The following is a 16270-nucleotide window of genomic DNA, read 5'->3' as shown; positions in this document are numbered from 1 at the left end:
CACACACACACACACACACACACACACACACACACACACACACCTTATCTTTTACTATTTAAAATTATATAGCTGCACATGGTGGTTTATTCCTATAATCTCAGCAATTCAGGAGGCTGAGGCAGGAGAATCTAAATGAATTTAAGGCCAACTTGGACTACACACTAAGTTCCAGGCCAGCTTGGGTTACTGAGTGAGCCGCTGTCTCAAAAACAAAAAGCAAACAACCATTAAAAGTGTAAGCAATGCTGTCTCCTTGGGAACTCTGTGTCAGCTGACCACCCTGTCCAATTTGTCCTCCTTCATATCATTTCAGAACATGGTTTTGTTGGATACTCGCCGGAACTACTACGGAACAACTCTCTGCCAGAGTACAGCCCGGGGGAGTCCTTTTTCACTGTGTTTGGGGTGTTCTTCCCAGCAGCCACAGGTACAGTACTCTGGGTTCTTTTAGGGGCATAAATGCAAAGTTTGGTGTCACAATTGGCCAGCATGTGCTGAGGGATGTGTATCTGACTTTAAGGTTGGCATAGGCTGTCTAAAACATAATTTCTGAAGGCCCCAACCTGATTCAGTCTTCCTTACTCCTTTTTCCAAGTTGACACACCTTGACCAAATTAATAGAAGGGACGTATTTCTCTTGGGGCTGACCAGGATGGACTCTTCAGCCAGACAAACTGCCCGCTCATTCCTAGAACAAGTTTGGAAAAACCCTCCCTTGCATCGTGTTTTCTCCCAGGGGCAGGGAAATTAGGGAAAATTGGGGCCCTTCAGGTGGCAATGTATCTCCTTACCCCGCCTTTCCCCATTTTTCTGCCCTGCAGTGGTCATAAAGGAGAGTAGAGAGCCCTTGCCTCATGTGTAGATACCTGGCCCAGAAGGCTACTATGCCAGGTGATCCGTGGGACCCATGGGACCATCCATTGCTTGGGACAGGGCTTGTCTCCAGGGCAGAGACTCAGACTCGCTCTTCCTCCAGCTGCTCTTGCTGGCCTGGAGTGTGGCTGCTGCCCCTTTTCTTCTGCCCCCTTCCCCTGCTTCCTGCACATGCTGTGTCCTTCCCAGGTATCCTCTCCCCATGTAGGCAAAGGGTAGGAAAAGGAGAAGCTACTAGATGGTCTAAGAAAAAAGGATTTCCATGCAAGTATTGGCAAGGATGTAAAGAAATTCCAACTCATCTACAGTAGGGAATGTAAAGTGCTCTTACCCCTTTGTGAAAGTTTGACAGATATTAAACATTCCACAATCCAGCTGTTCTCCCAGTTTTCTATGACAAAGAACTGAAAGCATGTGCTCGCGTAAAGGCTTCTGTGTGAAAATCCAAAGCAGTTTCATTTGTAGTGTTTCCAAATTGAAATCACTTGTATGTTCATCAACAGGTGACCAGATAAGCAAATTGTGGTATGGCCACACAGCAGGAAAATGCCCAGCAGTAATGAGAGCAAACTATTGATATATGCAGCAAATATATATGAGTCTCAAAATAATTATGTTGAGCAAGTCAGGCAAAAAAAGAGTCCTAAAAAGTAAAGATCACATAAACTCCGTTTATGTAACATTCTAGAAGAAACAAGCAATAGCTTGCAGGCAGCAAGCAGATGGTAGATGCCTGGGGAGGGAGTTGAGAGGAACTGGCAGGGTGGGGCTCCTGAGGGACTGGAAGAGGCTTCAGAATGAAAAATACATTCCTGAGCATGGTCATGGTTTCATAGGTATATCGGACTGTTGCATTTAAAACATGCAGCTTATTGAATATGATTTATATTTGAATAAAGCTATTAAAATGAAAGAAATGATTAACCTTAATCATCTTTCCTCAACCCCACCCTTTTCTCTGGCAAAGGCCCTTGTTCTCTCATTCCTGCAACCCAAGGTAAGATGGCTTCCTGTCTGCATTGTCCTTCCTGCTTCTCAACTCCACCACACTCTCCTTTCGAAACTCCCAGTCTGTTTCTCCAAAGGAAATGAATCCTCCCAAGGTCTTCGGTGACTTCTGTGTTACTAAACTCAGTGGGCACTCTTGACTCCATGCCTTATTTGACCTCTCAGGACTGTTCCCTCTTTCTTTCTCTTGCCAATCACAGAGCAGCAGTGTCCTCCTTCCTCTTCCTCCTACTCCTGCCTGCGTGGGTCTCTTTTCTTCTGTCTGCGGGTAAATACTTGAGTTCGTCAGGCTATTCCTAGCCCCATTCACTCTCTTTCTCACCCTTCCATTTATTCATTTATTTACTTATCTATTCATTTGTTGTTGTTTGTATGTATACACATGTGTGCTTGTGTGGTGGGGTGTGTGTGCATGTGCATGTGGGGGCCACAGGACAACCTCAAGTGTCAGTCTCAGGCTCTACTCACCTGAGTTTTTTTTGCCTCAGGATCTCTTGCTAGCTTAGAACTTGCCAACTTGGCTAGGCTAGCTGGTCAGTGAGCCCCGGGGATCTGCTTGTCTCTGCCTCCCCAGTACTAGAATTACAAGCACATGCCACATGGAGCCTAGGACCTGAAGGTCCTCAGGCTTACACAGCCAGCACTTTACCCACTGAGCTATCTCTGTCTCCCATCCCTGTCTTCTTAATATCTTCCAACCCCCTTATTCAGTGATCACCCCAAAAGCTGATGACTCCCATGTTCAAACCTCCAGCCCAGACTTCTCCTCCAAGTGCCCCAGCACTCCTTCAGTGGCCTGTGTAACATCTTGGATCCCATCTTGGACCCAACAATTCAGAACCAAACCCTTCTTGCCTGTCCTCAGCTGGCTTTTCTGTCCTCCTGGTCTCAGTGATGGAGTCTCCAGCCAGCCAGGGGACTTATTCATGATGCCTTACTTTTTCTTCTCAGAACTCTCCAGTCCTGGTACGTTTTCTTCTCAGATAGCACTGGATTCTCTGTACTTCTCTTCAGCTCACCCCTGACCACTCTGTTCCAAGCTACATCTCTCCCTCAGATCATTGCTTGTCCCCATTTGGTCATGGAATTGAACCTGAAACTAGGGCTGAGTAGGAAGAATCCCAGTCTGCGGATCCAGATTTGCCAGAATATTGTATCTCTTTATAAAATGAAGTCAGATCTCTGACTTGAAGTCTCTGTCCTGCCAGGATAACTCAACGCTAACATCAGTCATTTGTCAGACTTCCTCCTGGTGCTGCTGTTCTCTCACCACTTCCAGGATCTTAAGGTCTTACACAGTACCAAGACATTAGGGAGCCTAAATCTTCCTCATCTGTGTATAGAGTCAGACCCTCCCATGTCCTGTCTGCAGGGCCTTCAGGTTTGCACTGCCTTTGAGCTCCTTTGGGATAAGAAATCTCCAGATCCCCATTACTCCAGAACTTGTCAGCCTCCCTTCCCCTGCCCCCAGCTATAGGGTCAACCCTTCCCAAGGCCAGCTTTCTTAGGGTATGGCCCATGCCGTCACACCAGGGCCCAAGCAGAGAGGGGCCTCACTTTGGTGTAATGCTTTGCTATTGCTAAAATTCTTCATTGATTTTGAACAAGGGGCTGCTGTGATTTTATTTGACTGGGCTCCGCAAATTATATAGTCCCTATTCTGGTCCCCCATGCTGCCCTTAGCCAACAGCCCAATTCTTTTCCACTTCTTTGATTCTGGTGAAATATCATAAGGACCCAGGCTGTAAAGAAACAAGCTGAAATAGTATTCAGATAAATTCTCCCCCAAAACCATCAGATCTAGGTCAGCTTCCTCTTGAACGGACAGAAAAAGAATAATGGTAAAGAAATGAAATTTAAAACGTTAACATCTAAAATTGCTTACCTGCCTCTCCTGCCCCTCTCCTCCCACCTCCCAAGCACTAATGGAGCACACAGTCAAGGATTCCAACTGAGCTGCCCATGAGCCTGCAGGGAGTTCCCCACCAGGACAAGACCCTGGGCCAGAGGGGCTAGGTTAGTAGTTATCCTACAACCTGAGTTCCATCCCTAGCACCCACATAGTGGAGGCAGAGAAGTGACCCCTACAAGTTTTCTTCTGACCTCTATAAGTGCACTGTGATGTACACGCGCACTGGACAAGAACTGTGCACCCGGTGGGTGCCCATGCTGTTGGTCTCCCAAAGTGTCTTTGAGCCATCAGGAGTTTTCTTAGGAATGTGGTCCTGATATACACACAAGTCTGTGGGGAAAAGAGGGAGATGATGCCTGGTCTGAGTGTTTGGGTGGCGAGCCTCCCCTCCAGATGGGAACATGCAGCTGCCTGCAGTTGGGGATGCCACCCAAAAGGCAGGGCTGGAGCTGGATTAACTTGGAGATCAGCTGCTAGTTCAGCCACTCAACTTCCCTTCCCTTTTCTTTTCTTTTCTTTTCTTTTCTTTTCTTTTCTTTTCTCATCGTGTGTGTGTGTGTGTGTGTGTGTGTGTGTGTCTTGCTAGGAATTGAATCTCTGACCTAGTACGTGCTCTACCACTGAGCTACATCTCCAGCCCCTTCAGCTTTTGAAGCACTCAAAACTTTACACCTTGAAAATTCAGCTGGGGGGGGGGGGGCCGTACTTCCTTTGAGATGGCTGCCTAAGAATTTTTAATTAAGATTTATTTTCTGAGGTTGGGGAGATGGTTCCACAGATAAAATGCATTGCTGTACAAGCCTGATGACCCAGGTTCAGATCCCTAAAACCCAAGCAAAAGCCAGACACAGTAGCGCAAGCACCTATGATCCCTGCACCTCTCTTAATCTACTGGGGGATGGGAGCCAGAGACAGGAGAATCTCTACAAGGTTCCCGCCAGCCAGCCTGGCTTTTGCAATGGTGCTCAGACCATGCTCAGACAAGGTGTTAAGGCAAAAGCACTGACGCTAAAAGGTTGCCCTCTGATCTCCATAAAAATAAATACACGTGTACACTCACACATCACACACATTCATATGCGGGGGAGGGTGACTGATTGATTGATTTCCTGTGGTTTAAGTTGTGAAAGTATTATTTTGTGATAGTCCACATTAACATTGTAATACTGAGCAGAGTGTCAACTACAGGGGCTCCTCTTGCTCCCTTGTAGGGGCCAGGCTTTCTGTGCCTTCTAGTCCCCACCAGCACCATTCACTGGGTTGAGAACCACTGATCTGAATTTGTTTTACCAATGGTGGAAGGAGGGGCACAGAGCAGATTGGGAAGGAGCTGATGAAGGTCATTCAGATAATTAGGAAACAGAATGGGGCCAGGCTGCCCTCCCCTGGCTCTCTGTTTACTAGGGGCCCCACAGTAAACACAGGAAGCAGGATGGATGATCTGCACCACTTGTTTTCCCCTGGCAGATGTTCAGTTAAGCTATGAAAAGCATGAATGATTGGCAGTTTCCATGGTGATAGATTTGCCAGGGATTAGTTGTGAGTGAGTCATGGTTGAGGCTCCCTCCGGCACCATCCTCTTCCTGGCTGTGTGGAGGGAAGAGGAGTTTTGAAGAATAAACATTTTTGCAGCTCCTACCCCAGAGCTATAGCAGTTGTTACCTCAGGTACTCTATCCCCAGGGCAGCTGTTCTCTACTGCACTGAGCTCTACCACACCCTGTGGTGGGGGTTCCAGGGATGAGGGTAGGGGTTAGCCTAGATTCTTCATTTGTTTTGTTTCTCTAAGCGCTTCTCTTCTTCAAGCCATACTGTCAACCCACTCCCCCACTCCACACCCCCCCCCCGCCCAAAGCAAACATCTCTCCCCCTCTAGAGTTTCACAAACACACACTTACAGATGCAGCTACTCAGGAACCCAGGACCACAGTTCATGGAGGAAATGGAAACTCACTGAGAAAAATACCAGTTGTATGAAGTCACATAACCCTCATCCCCAAAACCCAAACTCTTACTGGAAAGTACAAGAGCTGCTTTGGCCACAGTCAGCACATGGGCCTGTGGTTGACCACACCCAGCATAAAAATCTTGGTGGGAAATCAACAGCCTTTACCAGAATGCCCAGAACCATCTTCCTATCTTTCATGTCAAGAATCCTTGTTTCTGTGATGCCCTTGACTCCTGAACCCGACTTGGCCTTGCTTACACATGTATCCTGGGAAGCTCTGGGCATTTGCTGGGCTGCTTTGGAGTGTCAGTCTGTCTGTCTTTAAGACCTCAGTCCTGATTGCCCCCTCCTTATGTATACCATAGGTCACTTTCCTCCCAGTCCCAGGCTATTGCGCCCCAAGCTTCTCCCAAGCTGTTCCCCATCATTCTCAGGAATTGTCTTGAAGCTGAAGAAGCACCTTGTGGGACTAGAAGAAAGATCCCAGGTTGAAGGATGAGAGAGGCCCCAGAAAGGATAACCTAAAGATGGGGCAAATGCCACTTCATTCTGATGTACTTGTGACCAGGAAAAGAGAAAGAGGAAGCTTCTATCCAGGCTGGCCTCAAACTTGTGATACTACATGCTCTGCCATTGAGCTCCACCCAGCCCTCTCTTCCTTTTTTTGTTCTTTCCCTCTCTTCCTTTTTTTATTCTTTTTGAGACGGTCTCCCAGCTCACTATGTGGACCAGACTGGCCTTGAACTCACAGAGATCCTCCTGCCTCTGCCTCCAGAGTGCTGAGATTAAAGGCATGTACCACCATGCCCAGTTCTGTTCTTATAAAGCCACTAATGCCATTATGGGGTCCCATTCTTAAGACCTCAGCCAATCCTAATTACCTCTCAAAAGTTCTACCTCCAGGAGCCGGGTGTGGTGGCGCATGCCTGTAGTCCCAGTACTTGGGAGGCAGAGGCAGGTGGATCTCTGTGAGTTCAAGGCCAGCCTGGTCTACATAATGAATTCTAGGACAGCTGGGGCTACAGTGAGACCCTGTCTCAAAAAAAAAAAAAATTCTACCTCCAAATATTAACATAATTTTTTCACTATAGAGCCCAAACTGGGCTGGAACTTGCTGTATATCTAAGGCTGGCCTCCTGCCTCAGCCTCCCAAATGCTGGGGTATACACTACGATGTGCAGCTAACATGAACTTCTTACTTAAATGTTTAATTCATGAGCTTTTGGAAGTCAAACTCACACTGTAGCACCCACCAGGAAGTTAATGAAGACTTGGCTTAAAGGTCCCTTGTTTGCATGAACTCCTGCTAAAGCCCTGGTCCTAATTTCATATTAATAATCATGTATATTATTTTTTTAAAGTTTAGATCATTTAACCTAGATCTTTTCATGAGTTCCACCATTTTACAGATAAAGAAACAGACACAGGTTATTTCTTCAAGTTCACCCAGTGGTAAGTGGAGAATCCCATTGCTTCCCAGGCACTTCAGATAGGCTGCTGGAGTTGATGTGACATCTGGGCTGTGCCCCTGCAGAAGCCAGCAAACCTTGCTTGATTCCTGGCATTTGCAAGCCCTTCTGCTTGCCTCCTGGCACCATCTATCTCCACAGCACTGAGGGAAGGACTGACAAGTTCTTCCTCCAAGAAGAAAGGGGATAAAGATTCTGTAGGAACAACTTAGCTGGCCAAGTAGCAAACTAGTGTGGGGCACAAATAAGGTTTGGAAATGAGGAAGAAGGGGAGATGGTTGCAAATCTGGGAGAACCCATGAAAGGCTGTGTGTGTGTGTGTGTGTGTGTGTGTGTGTGTGTGTGTGTGTATAAAACCCAGTTTGGTCTGGAACTTGCTGGGTTCTAAGTCTTGATCCTCCTGCCTCAGCCCATCTTTCTTGAGTGGAGCCTATGTTTCTTGAGGACTTTTATTTATCAACCCTGCTATGTACAGAGTACTATGATGGGTGCCTTATAAATGTTCCTTATATTTACCACAGCCCTGCATGGTAAATTGCATTATCTCTGTGGCAGATGGGAGGAAACTGAGGCTTAGAGCCTTCAAATAGTAATACATTCCTGGTTTTCAACAAAAAAGGAAATGGATAAGGTTTGGTGACTTTTAAGGCATGTATGTTCTTCTTTACACACCTATATCATCACACCCTCTCCTCCCAATGCTTGGGGATCATTGTGGAAGATGGGGCAGATGACTACAAGGAAATGTGTCTTCCAGACAGTGGGACTGTTGCATATATAAACTCATAGCAATTGTGACAGGATGTATAAGACCTATGTAAGCTCATCCAGACAAAATCCCAGCATAGAGTGGGGGAGGTGAGCAGGAAACCTCAGCCCTAGCTGAGGAACCATTGATAATTGCTAGGAGAGTCGTTTTTCTTTTCTTTTAAAAATATTTTATTATTTTTATTTTATGTGTATGCTTATATTGCCTGCATGTAGGTAAGTGCACCCATGTCGTGCAATGCCCGTGGAGGACAGAAGAGGCTGTCAGATCCCCTGGGTCTGGAGTTACGGACAGTTGTTAGCTGCCATGTGGGTGCTGGGATTCGAACTCAGGTCTTCTACAAGAACAACCAGTGTTCTTAACCGCTGAGCTATTTGTCCAGCTCAAGAGTCATTTTTCTTTAAGATTGTGCTGGCCAGGGAGCCTCAGAGATATTCCTGTCTTCACCTTCTCATTGCTGGAGTTAGAGGCACATGCCATTATACCTGGCTTATGTGAGTGCTGGGGATTGAACTCCGATCCATCTGTTTGTATGACCAGGACTTACCAACTGAACCATCTCCCCAACCTGTCTAGCTCCTCTTTCTGTGCCATTCTCTCTTTTTTTTTTTTTTCAAATAAAAATGGGAGCAGGGGATATGTTCAGTTTCAAGTCATGGCAGTAACACGAGGTAGGAACCCAGAGGCAGAAACTGAAGCAGAGAACTTGAAAGAATACTGCTTCCTGGCTTGCTCTTTAGCTTTCTACGTGCCTAAGGATGGTGCCCCCACAATGGACTAGGCCCTCCTATATCAACAAGCAGTCAAGAAAATGCCCCACAGATATGCCCATCAGCCAGTCTGATCGAGGCAATCTTCCACTTGAGATTCCATCTTTCCAGATAACTCTAGATTGTGCCAAGTTGACGTCAAGAACAAGTAGCCCTATACCTTGGTTTTTGGATCAACTCTTAGTGGTGGAATCAGTGGGATGAAGTGTATGTAGGCCTGTCATTGTCTGGCATTCTGGGTTCTTTTGAAATAGCTTTCTGACCCCAAACTTTCCCCTCACTCTGCTTCCCCTGAGTTTCCTGAAGCATTGAATCAGAGGTGTTTGACATGTAACTCAGAGTTAGGCAGACCAGGATTGAAGCCTGGTTTTGCCATTTACCAAATGTGTGACTTTAGGCTGTTTCAGTGAACTTCTTTGAGAACTTTTCCATAAAATGAAGAAATGATTCTACTTTTCTATTGTGGCTGTTGAGAGGATTAAACAAAATGAAAATGCATATGAAACACTTAAACAGGCCCTGACAGGTTGAATGTTTGTAAATCTATGATGATGGTATTGGACTGATGCTACCCTTGAGCCCGCTCAAATTCCTTTCAAGACCTCACTCCATATTCAACAGTCCCCAACCCATGTGGTGAAATTTCGTGGCTGGATTGCCCATCATGTTGAATTGTTAGCTGCCTCATGGACTGGGCACGCACGTGTGTGTGTGTGTGTGTGTGTGTGTGTGTGTGTGTGTGTGACGCACGCACACATTTAGTATGTTTAGAGCTCTTGTGGTAGGTCAGGAACTCTGAACATGGCTTCTGGTCCTGGCTGTTTGATAGTACCTGGCCCCAAGGATACTTGAACCCTCGTTGTAATAGTTGGCAACAGAAGAAATCTGTAGACCTTCTGGTACTGCTGAGACACTTTGGGCTTTGTCCAGTCAGGCAAGCAGATCTCAGCATGTGTGTCAGGACCTTTGCGTGGCTTTCAAGACACCCTTGATACTTTCATCTGTGTGATAAGATGCTTTTGTAGCTGGGAGGGATTTCCTTCTGAGCATCACACAACCCACAAAGGTCCCTTTCATGCCATGCAGATGCCTCCCCAGTTGCCAGGGGAGATGGTGAAGCAGCCTGCTTGCAGAGCTGCAGATGGCAGGGTTTGACATGGGAGAGGGCCGTAAAGAGAGAACGGTGCAGCCCTGTGGAAAGCTGTTTGATTCATGTAATACCTGCCTTACCCAATCTCCTGTCTGGGTGTCTTTCAGGAGTCATGGCTGGCTTCAACATGGGAGGTGACCTGAGGGAGCCTGCTGCCAGCATCCCCCTGGGCTCCCTAGCAGCTGTTGGCATCTCGTAAGTTCTTGTGGCAATCAGTCTGAGCCAGAGAGTGGGAGAGAAAACCCCCAGCAGAAGAGGGGGTTGCCCCTTTTGTTCTGAGAGTACCCTAACTGTGACCAATCTATTTCATATTCCAATCCTCCTTTTAACACTCAGTGAGCTGGAAAATTCACGTCTGGTGGGTTCAGACACTGCCCTTTCACACTCACCGCCTGGGAATGCTGCCCAAGGAGGAGGGTCATGAATGGAGATCGCAGACCAGACCAAATCCTGCCTTACTCCTCTCCTAACACCCTTCCCCTTCCCCACCCTCATTTTGAACTTGGGGATTTTGTAACCATTGAGTTTCCAGGATCATGGTGGGATCCTACATACAGATGAAGTATTCTGCAGGCATGCAGATTAGAGTTCGCATCCAGTTCAGTTAGTCTCTTGTGCTTCCATTTCCTTTTCTATAAAATGGGTTGTGTGTGTGCATGTGTGTATATGTATATACATGTGCATGTGTATATATGTGTATGTATGTGTGTACATAGTTATGTATGTGTGTATATGTGTGCATGTGTGTATGTATGCGCATGTGTATATGTGTGTACATTTATGTATGTGTATGTGCATTTGTGCGTGTGTGTGCATGTATGTGTGGTGTGTACACACACCTTATGGACTGTGGAGGAGATGGCAAGGATCAAAGCACACAACAGGCTCAGAGACAAATGTGCTCCTCCCTCTCTCTTTCTCCCTCCCCCAGGCTGTCAGGCTTCTGGGGTTCCCATTGTGCTGCTCTCACTAGCAGGCAATCACATGGCCTTGGATCTGTCTCTGACCTTCTAGAATCTTCTGCTTTTCTCTTTGTACCACAGGAAAAGGAAGCTTCTCTGCCCTTCATTGGGCAGGTGTGGGAAAGGCAGTGAGATCATAGCAGAACCCTGGCTTGAGAAGTTGAAAGAGCCTGTAGTATTTTAACTAAGATAATTAAAAATATTAATCTATCCACAAATGCTCACTGCCCGACTCTACTGCTATCATCCAGGCACAGGGCACCAGGCCATTTGTGCAAACTAAGGCAACGACATTGGCAAGAAAATAAGATGCCAGGAAAAATTGAGTTTTCGGGGGAGGAAGAAGAGACCTCATGAGCTCCCTGTCCTGCTGTGGACACGGCTGAAAGGCAGGATGAGCCTTGGTATATACTGTCTCTGCTCAGACAGGAATGGTGTAACCTCAGGATCATGTGAATTACTCATGGATACGGGGCAGCTCGGGGCCAGAGCCACTGCTCTGCCTTTTCATTCTTTAATCTGTTATCTGTGATCTAGAGACCAGAGGCTTCAGGGGCCCAAAAGAAGATTGGCTAATTCTGCTGGAGGAGGTTGGGCTGTGGGAATGAAGGTCAGCTCTGTCCTGGCACTTCCTCACCCTGACACCTTTGGTGTGGTTTCCTTCTTTAATACAAGAATCAAAACACTGATGTCTTTTTTTTTTTTTTTTTTTTTTTTTTTTTTTTTTTTTGGTAAGAAATGCACTAGAGGAGAAAGAGTACAAAAAGTCCCCTCCAGGCCAGCTGAATGACTTTGTGGTGGCCTTTCTCTTTAATTTGAGACAGGTTCCCAAAGGCCGGGTGGGTGGTTGGGGTGGGCTGAGCCAGCCTGGGTGCCAAGTCTGTTTTCTTGGGTTTTGCAGGTGGTTTCTGTACATCGTCTTCGCCTTCCTACTTGGTGCCACCTGCACCCGAGAGGCCCTCCGCTCTGACTTCCTGATGGCTGAAAAGGTGGGTACATCCTGTGCTACCCCAAGGGCTCAGTCTTCTGGTGTCATTTGCTTATTCCTATGAACACATGGCCCCCAGCCTGTTGTACATTGTAGCCCTGTCTGGAAATCAGTATAGTCTTCAGCCCAGGACTGAAGGTGGGAGCAGGGCAGATGTGTGGAAAATGTGCAATGTCTGCTCATGGTGCCCAGGTCCCAACATCAGAGAGGCACACAAATGCAAAACACTAGATAACAGGGTTCTCTTTCCATGTAGAAAGTTGAAAAGGGACTAAAAAGGTGTCTCAGCCAGTAAAATGCTTACTGTACCAGTATGAGGTCCTGAGTTGAATCCCCAGCATCCATGCAAAAAGCCAAGCATGGTGGCACATGCTTATAATTCTAGCACTGGGGAGGTGGAGATGGGAGGATCCCTGGGTCTTGCTGGGTAGCCAGCTTAGCCTTATTAATGAGACCTTGGTCCTACTGAGAGACCCTGTCTCAAAAACAGGGCAGAAAGCCAGCAAGATGGTGATACTTGCTGCAAAGCCCAGTGACCCGAGTTGAATCCCCCTGACCTACATGATGGAAGGGGAGAACCAACACCCAAAATTTGTCCTCTGACCGTCACATGTACGCCGTGACATGGATGCATAAACACACACACACACACACACACACACACACACATACACACACACAATGTAAGTTAACAAAACAAGATTGAGAGTTCTTGAGGAATGACAGCTGACATTGACCTCCGGCTTCCACAATATACCCGTGCACCTGCACATGAACAACCACATGAGTTGGGGGGGGGGGGCAAGAGAGATAGAAGAGACAAAAGAGAAAGAAGGAAGAGATGGGCAAAGACAATCAGTACAGAGACAGAAGAGTCTAATTACCTTGAATTTTGACCTTCTCAAGCTTTGCATTTTTGCCAGTAGCTCCACTTTCTACTTGGAACACTGCTCACAAGAAACAAACGAGGAAGAGGGGAGGGGCCCAGCTTGGGGAGGGGGAGGCTTTCTCTGGGATCTCAACAACTTTGGGTTGATATGGCTGTGACATCTTTGTTTTAGACTACAGACTGGGCCAGATGAGTGAATTCCTTGAGTCCTATAGTTTCATTTGTAGACTCGGGGGAGGGGGTTCATGAGACATTAAGGATATTTATTTGGCATCACTCAAACCCACAAGATTTTCTTAAAATCCCCTAAAACTCCTGTCTGGTCTCAAGTTCCCAAAGGAAAAGTGAACTCTGAAATCATCATTTTCCAGGGACGGTAGTCAGGGAGGGTTTTGCCGTTAAGTCCTGCATCATTTTCTTGGTCCTCAGCCTTGCAGAGCAGCTTGCTTATCTCACAGAGGGTCAGTGATTGGAGGAACCTAGTGCAGGGAACTCTGAACTTGCTTTTTCTTTTTTAGGCAGGTTCTTCCTGTAGTCCCAACTAGCCTGGAACTCACTATGTAGACCAAGTTGGCCTCGATCTCTCAGATCTGCCTGCCTTTGCCTCCCAAGAGCTGGGATCAAAGGTGTGCACCACCACACCTGGCACCTGAACTTACTTTTTAAAGATGTACTTGAGGGGAATGGAGAAATGGCTCAGCCTTTAAGAGCACTGGCTGCTCTTGCAGAAGATTGGATTTGGCTCCCAGCACCCACATGGCAGCTAGCGACCATCCGTAACTGCAGTTCTGGGGGATCTGATGCCCTCTTCTGCTTTCACAGGCATTGCACCCATGGGTGCACTTACGTACATGCAGGTAAAGCATTCATATACATAAAAATATATAATAATTAAAGATGTACTTGATTTTGGTCTCCCATTAGCACAGGTTCTTTTTAATGTGTTTAAACTCTGGTACAAGTGAATCTTGTTTTCAAAGATTGTAACCTTGGTATGAAAATAGGATCAGAAAGGAGAAGAGTTCGGATCATTAGAGAGCTGGCCCAGGGCCCCAAATCTCAGAACCTCAAGTTACAAGGCTTGCTTTTAGGGAAAGAATGTGTGTCGTCACATCTATCTACATGTACACTTTCATCTGGAGTTTCTCTCCAAGAACTTGTAGTGGGGTGACAAGCTTGGCTGCACGAGAAGAACAGGCCTCAGGGAGCCACTGATGTGACATGCAGAGATGCCATTCACCAGGGAGCCCTGCTTGCTGTCTGCAGTTTTCCAGTAAGTGTAGGTTTTGAAGGGCACAAGAGACCATTGCCTGGAAGAGACAACTGTAAGGCCCATCAAGAAAAACAAGTGACTGTTGTTGGTTCTCAGTAGGAAACACTGAGACGCACACAAGAGACCAGTGAGGACGATACCAAGGTAACACCCTGGCATTCTCCTCCCCACCAGCCTCTCCTCAAGGGATTTCCCAAATCTGTCCCCCAGACCATTTCTCCTCTCCTCCCCACTGTCTCTCTTTGAGTTTGACGCAGCTGCAGTGGCAGGCACTATACCCAGGCGGATGGTTGGGCCACATGACCTTACTGATGAAACCTGGGGAATTAGAGGTTCAGCCTATGGAGATGTCTTTGCCTGACACCCCATCACCCTGCTGAGGTTTTAGTAAGCCACTCAGCTCAGGTTCACTCTTGGATAGGTCTTGGTTCTGAGCCAGGCTGGATATGTGCTTTCCTAGGCCCAGAAGCAAGGCATTTGTCTGGGTTGCCTGACTATCACCTTCAGACATAGAGACCAGCTGGCCTTGGACATGCTCTCCTTGTTGCCGGTTCACATGCGTCTCCCAGTGATTTCTGCTGGAATAATTCTCTTGGATGGCTCCTGGTTGCCCTGCATTCCTTTCCACATGTGCCTGGTCAGATGAGCTGTTTTTTCTAGGTTTTCTTCAACTTCTCTGACCTGTTTCTAGTTGTCTTCCCAACCCGTTATCCCCTCCCCAGAGGAACTTTCCTACTTCCTGCTTCCTTTTTTGCTATAAGGCCCCACTGTGTAACTCTGACTGGCCTGGAACTCATATGTAGATCAAGCTGACCATGGACTCACCTGCCTCCACCTCACCTGACTCCTGCTTTTCTAAAAGTTTTCACTATATTGTAATGACTATGGGGTGATCTGTAAAATCACAATGTGGCACATGGCACGTGCTTATTGAATTTTAACTCCCACACTTACTATGAGGGCACCCTTGCAGGTAGAGACATTTTTTTAGAGACACTTTGCCCCCACCTTGTATCCACCATGTTTAATTAAATAGAAAAGTAGTCAATCCCATTATTAGGCTGTGACTGAGTAGTAATCTACAGAACAGTATTAATAGGAATTAAATAAATAAGCTTACATGCAGTCCAAGAAATGGATGTTCATTACGAATCGGGAAGACCATGCCTGTCCTCAGACATGCCAGTTAGCAGAATAGGAGCAAACACAGTAGGGAGAATGCCCCCAAAGCATCTTTGTGATGAATGAATCCCCCATAGTCAACTCTAACCCTTTATGAATTGATGGTCATGGTGTCATGTGTCCAGGACAGAGTGTGAAAGCCCAGGACACAGCTGCACTATACCCACCATAGTACCTGCCCCAGCCCTGCTGAACTGTCCTCTGCTCACGACACAATGCAGCCTCTCAAAAGTGAAGCAGACTTTGCCTCTGTATATAACTGGCTATCAGGCGAACGTAGAACTTAGCTGGAAGCAAAGCTGTTGGTCAATCTGTGGAATAAGGGGAATATTAGAGTCTCTGGAAATACAAGATGGGAGGATGCTGGGGAATGTTGAGGCTCTCCCTTCTTATTTCATTTGGGCATGTGAGGGTGTCAGGATGTACTCCATAGTAACATCCAGGGGCCACAGGCAGTAGATGAGGCAGAATGAGTCCCTTCTAAATGACGGTCAAAGCCAGTCCTTGAAGGGAAGGGAACAGCCATTGAAATGGAGGAGACCCTCCCTAAAGAACTGTTGATACACACTCAGATTCTCACTTCCATGTCTGTAATACCTGCCCCCCACCTGCACTATGCCAGGAATGTAACCAGCCTCAGTAGATCCTTCCTAAATGATGGAGGGTGACAGCTATAAAGGAAGAGCTTGGACTCATCTGGAAAAGAGATGGAATGTAAGGATTTTATTATTTATCTAGATATAAAGGCTGATATTTTGTTTAATTTACAGCACACATACTGAATGATAGTTTTATAAAAAGTGGCAAGTGAGCAGGCAATTCTAAACACAATTGATAAACTGATGATAAAGTAGTCATCATATTTGGGCAATCCCCATTCAGACCCCAGCCCAAGTGTTCTGGAGGAATCCCAGGGTGTATCTGTGAAAGGTGGCCAAAGATGGAAGTCAACAGTGTCCAGTACTTACAGAACTGATCAAGTTGCTCAGGTCCATCTGGCACTGGAAAGATGCAGACTGGGTAGTCTCATCCCCACCCAGTGGGTAGGAGTGCTTTAAATGAAAAGAAAATAATC

General features: G+C 46.7%; 1 protein-coding gene across 1 annotated transcript in view; it reads left to right on the top strand.

Annotated features, from left to right (window-relative positions):
* Positions 1–16270, top strand: part of Slc12a8 (solute carrier family 12 member 8) — a 164662-nt gene that overhangs the window by 103346 nt on the left and 45046 nt on the right. Inside the window, exons 5-7 of the mRNA XM_008842992.3 lie at positions 317–430; positions 10009–10096; positions 11765–11852. Coding sequence (XP_008841214.1) covers positions 317–430; positions 10009–10096; positions 11765–11852 — 290 coding nt within the window. The remainder of the gene's footprint in view (positions 1–316; positions 431–10008; positions 10097–11764; positions 11853–16270) is intronic.

This window comes from Nannospalax galili, unplaced genomic scaffold (assembly GCF_000622305.1).
Source record: "Nannospalax galili isolate Female #2095 unplaced genomic scaffold, S.galili_v1.0 scaffold18, whole genome shotgun sequence".
NCBI lineage: Eukaryota > Metazoa > Chordata > Mammalia > Rodentia > Spalacidae > Nannospalax > Nannospalax galili.
This window is presented reverse-complemented; position numbering and strand designations above follow the sequence as displayed.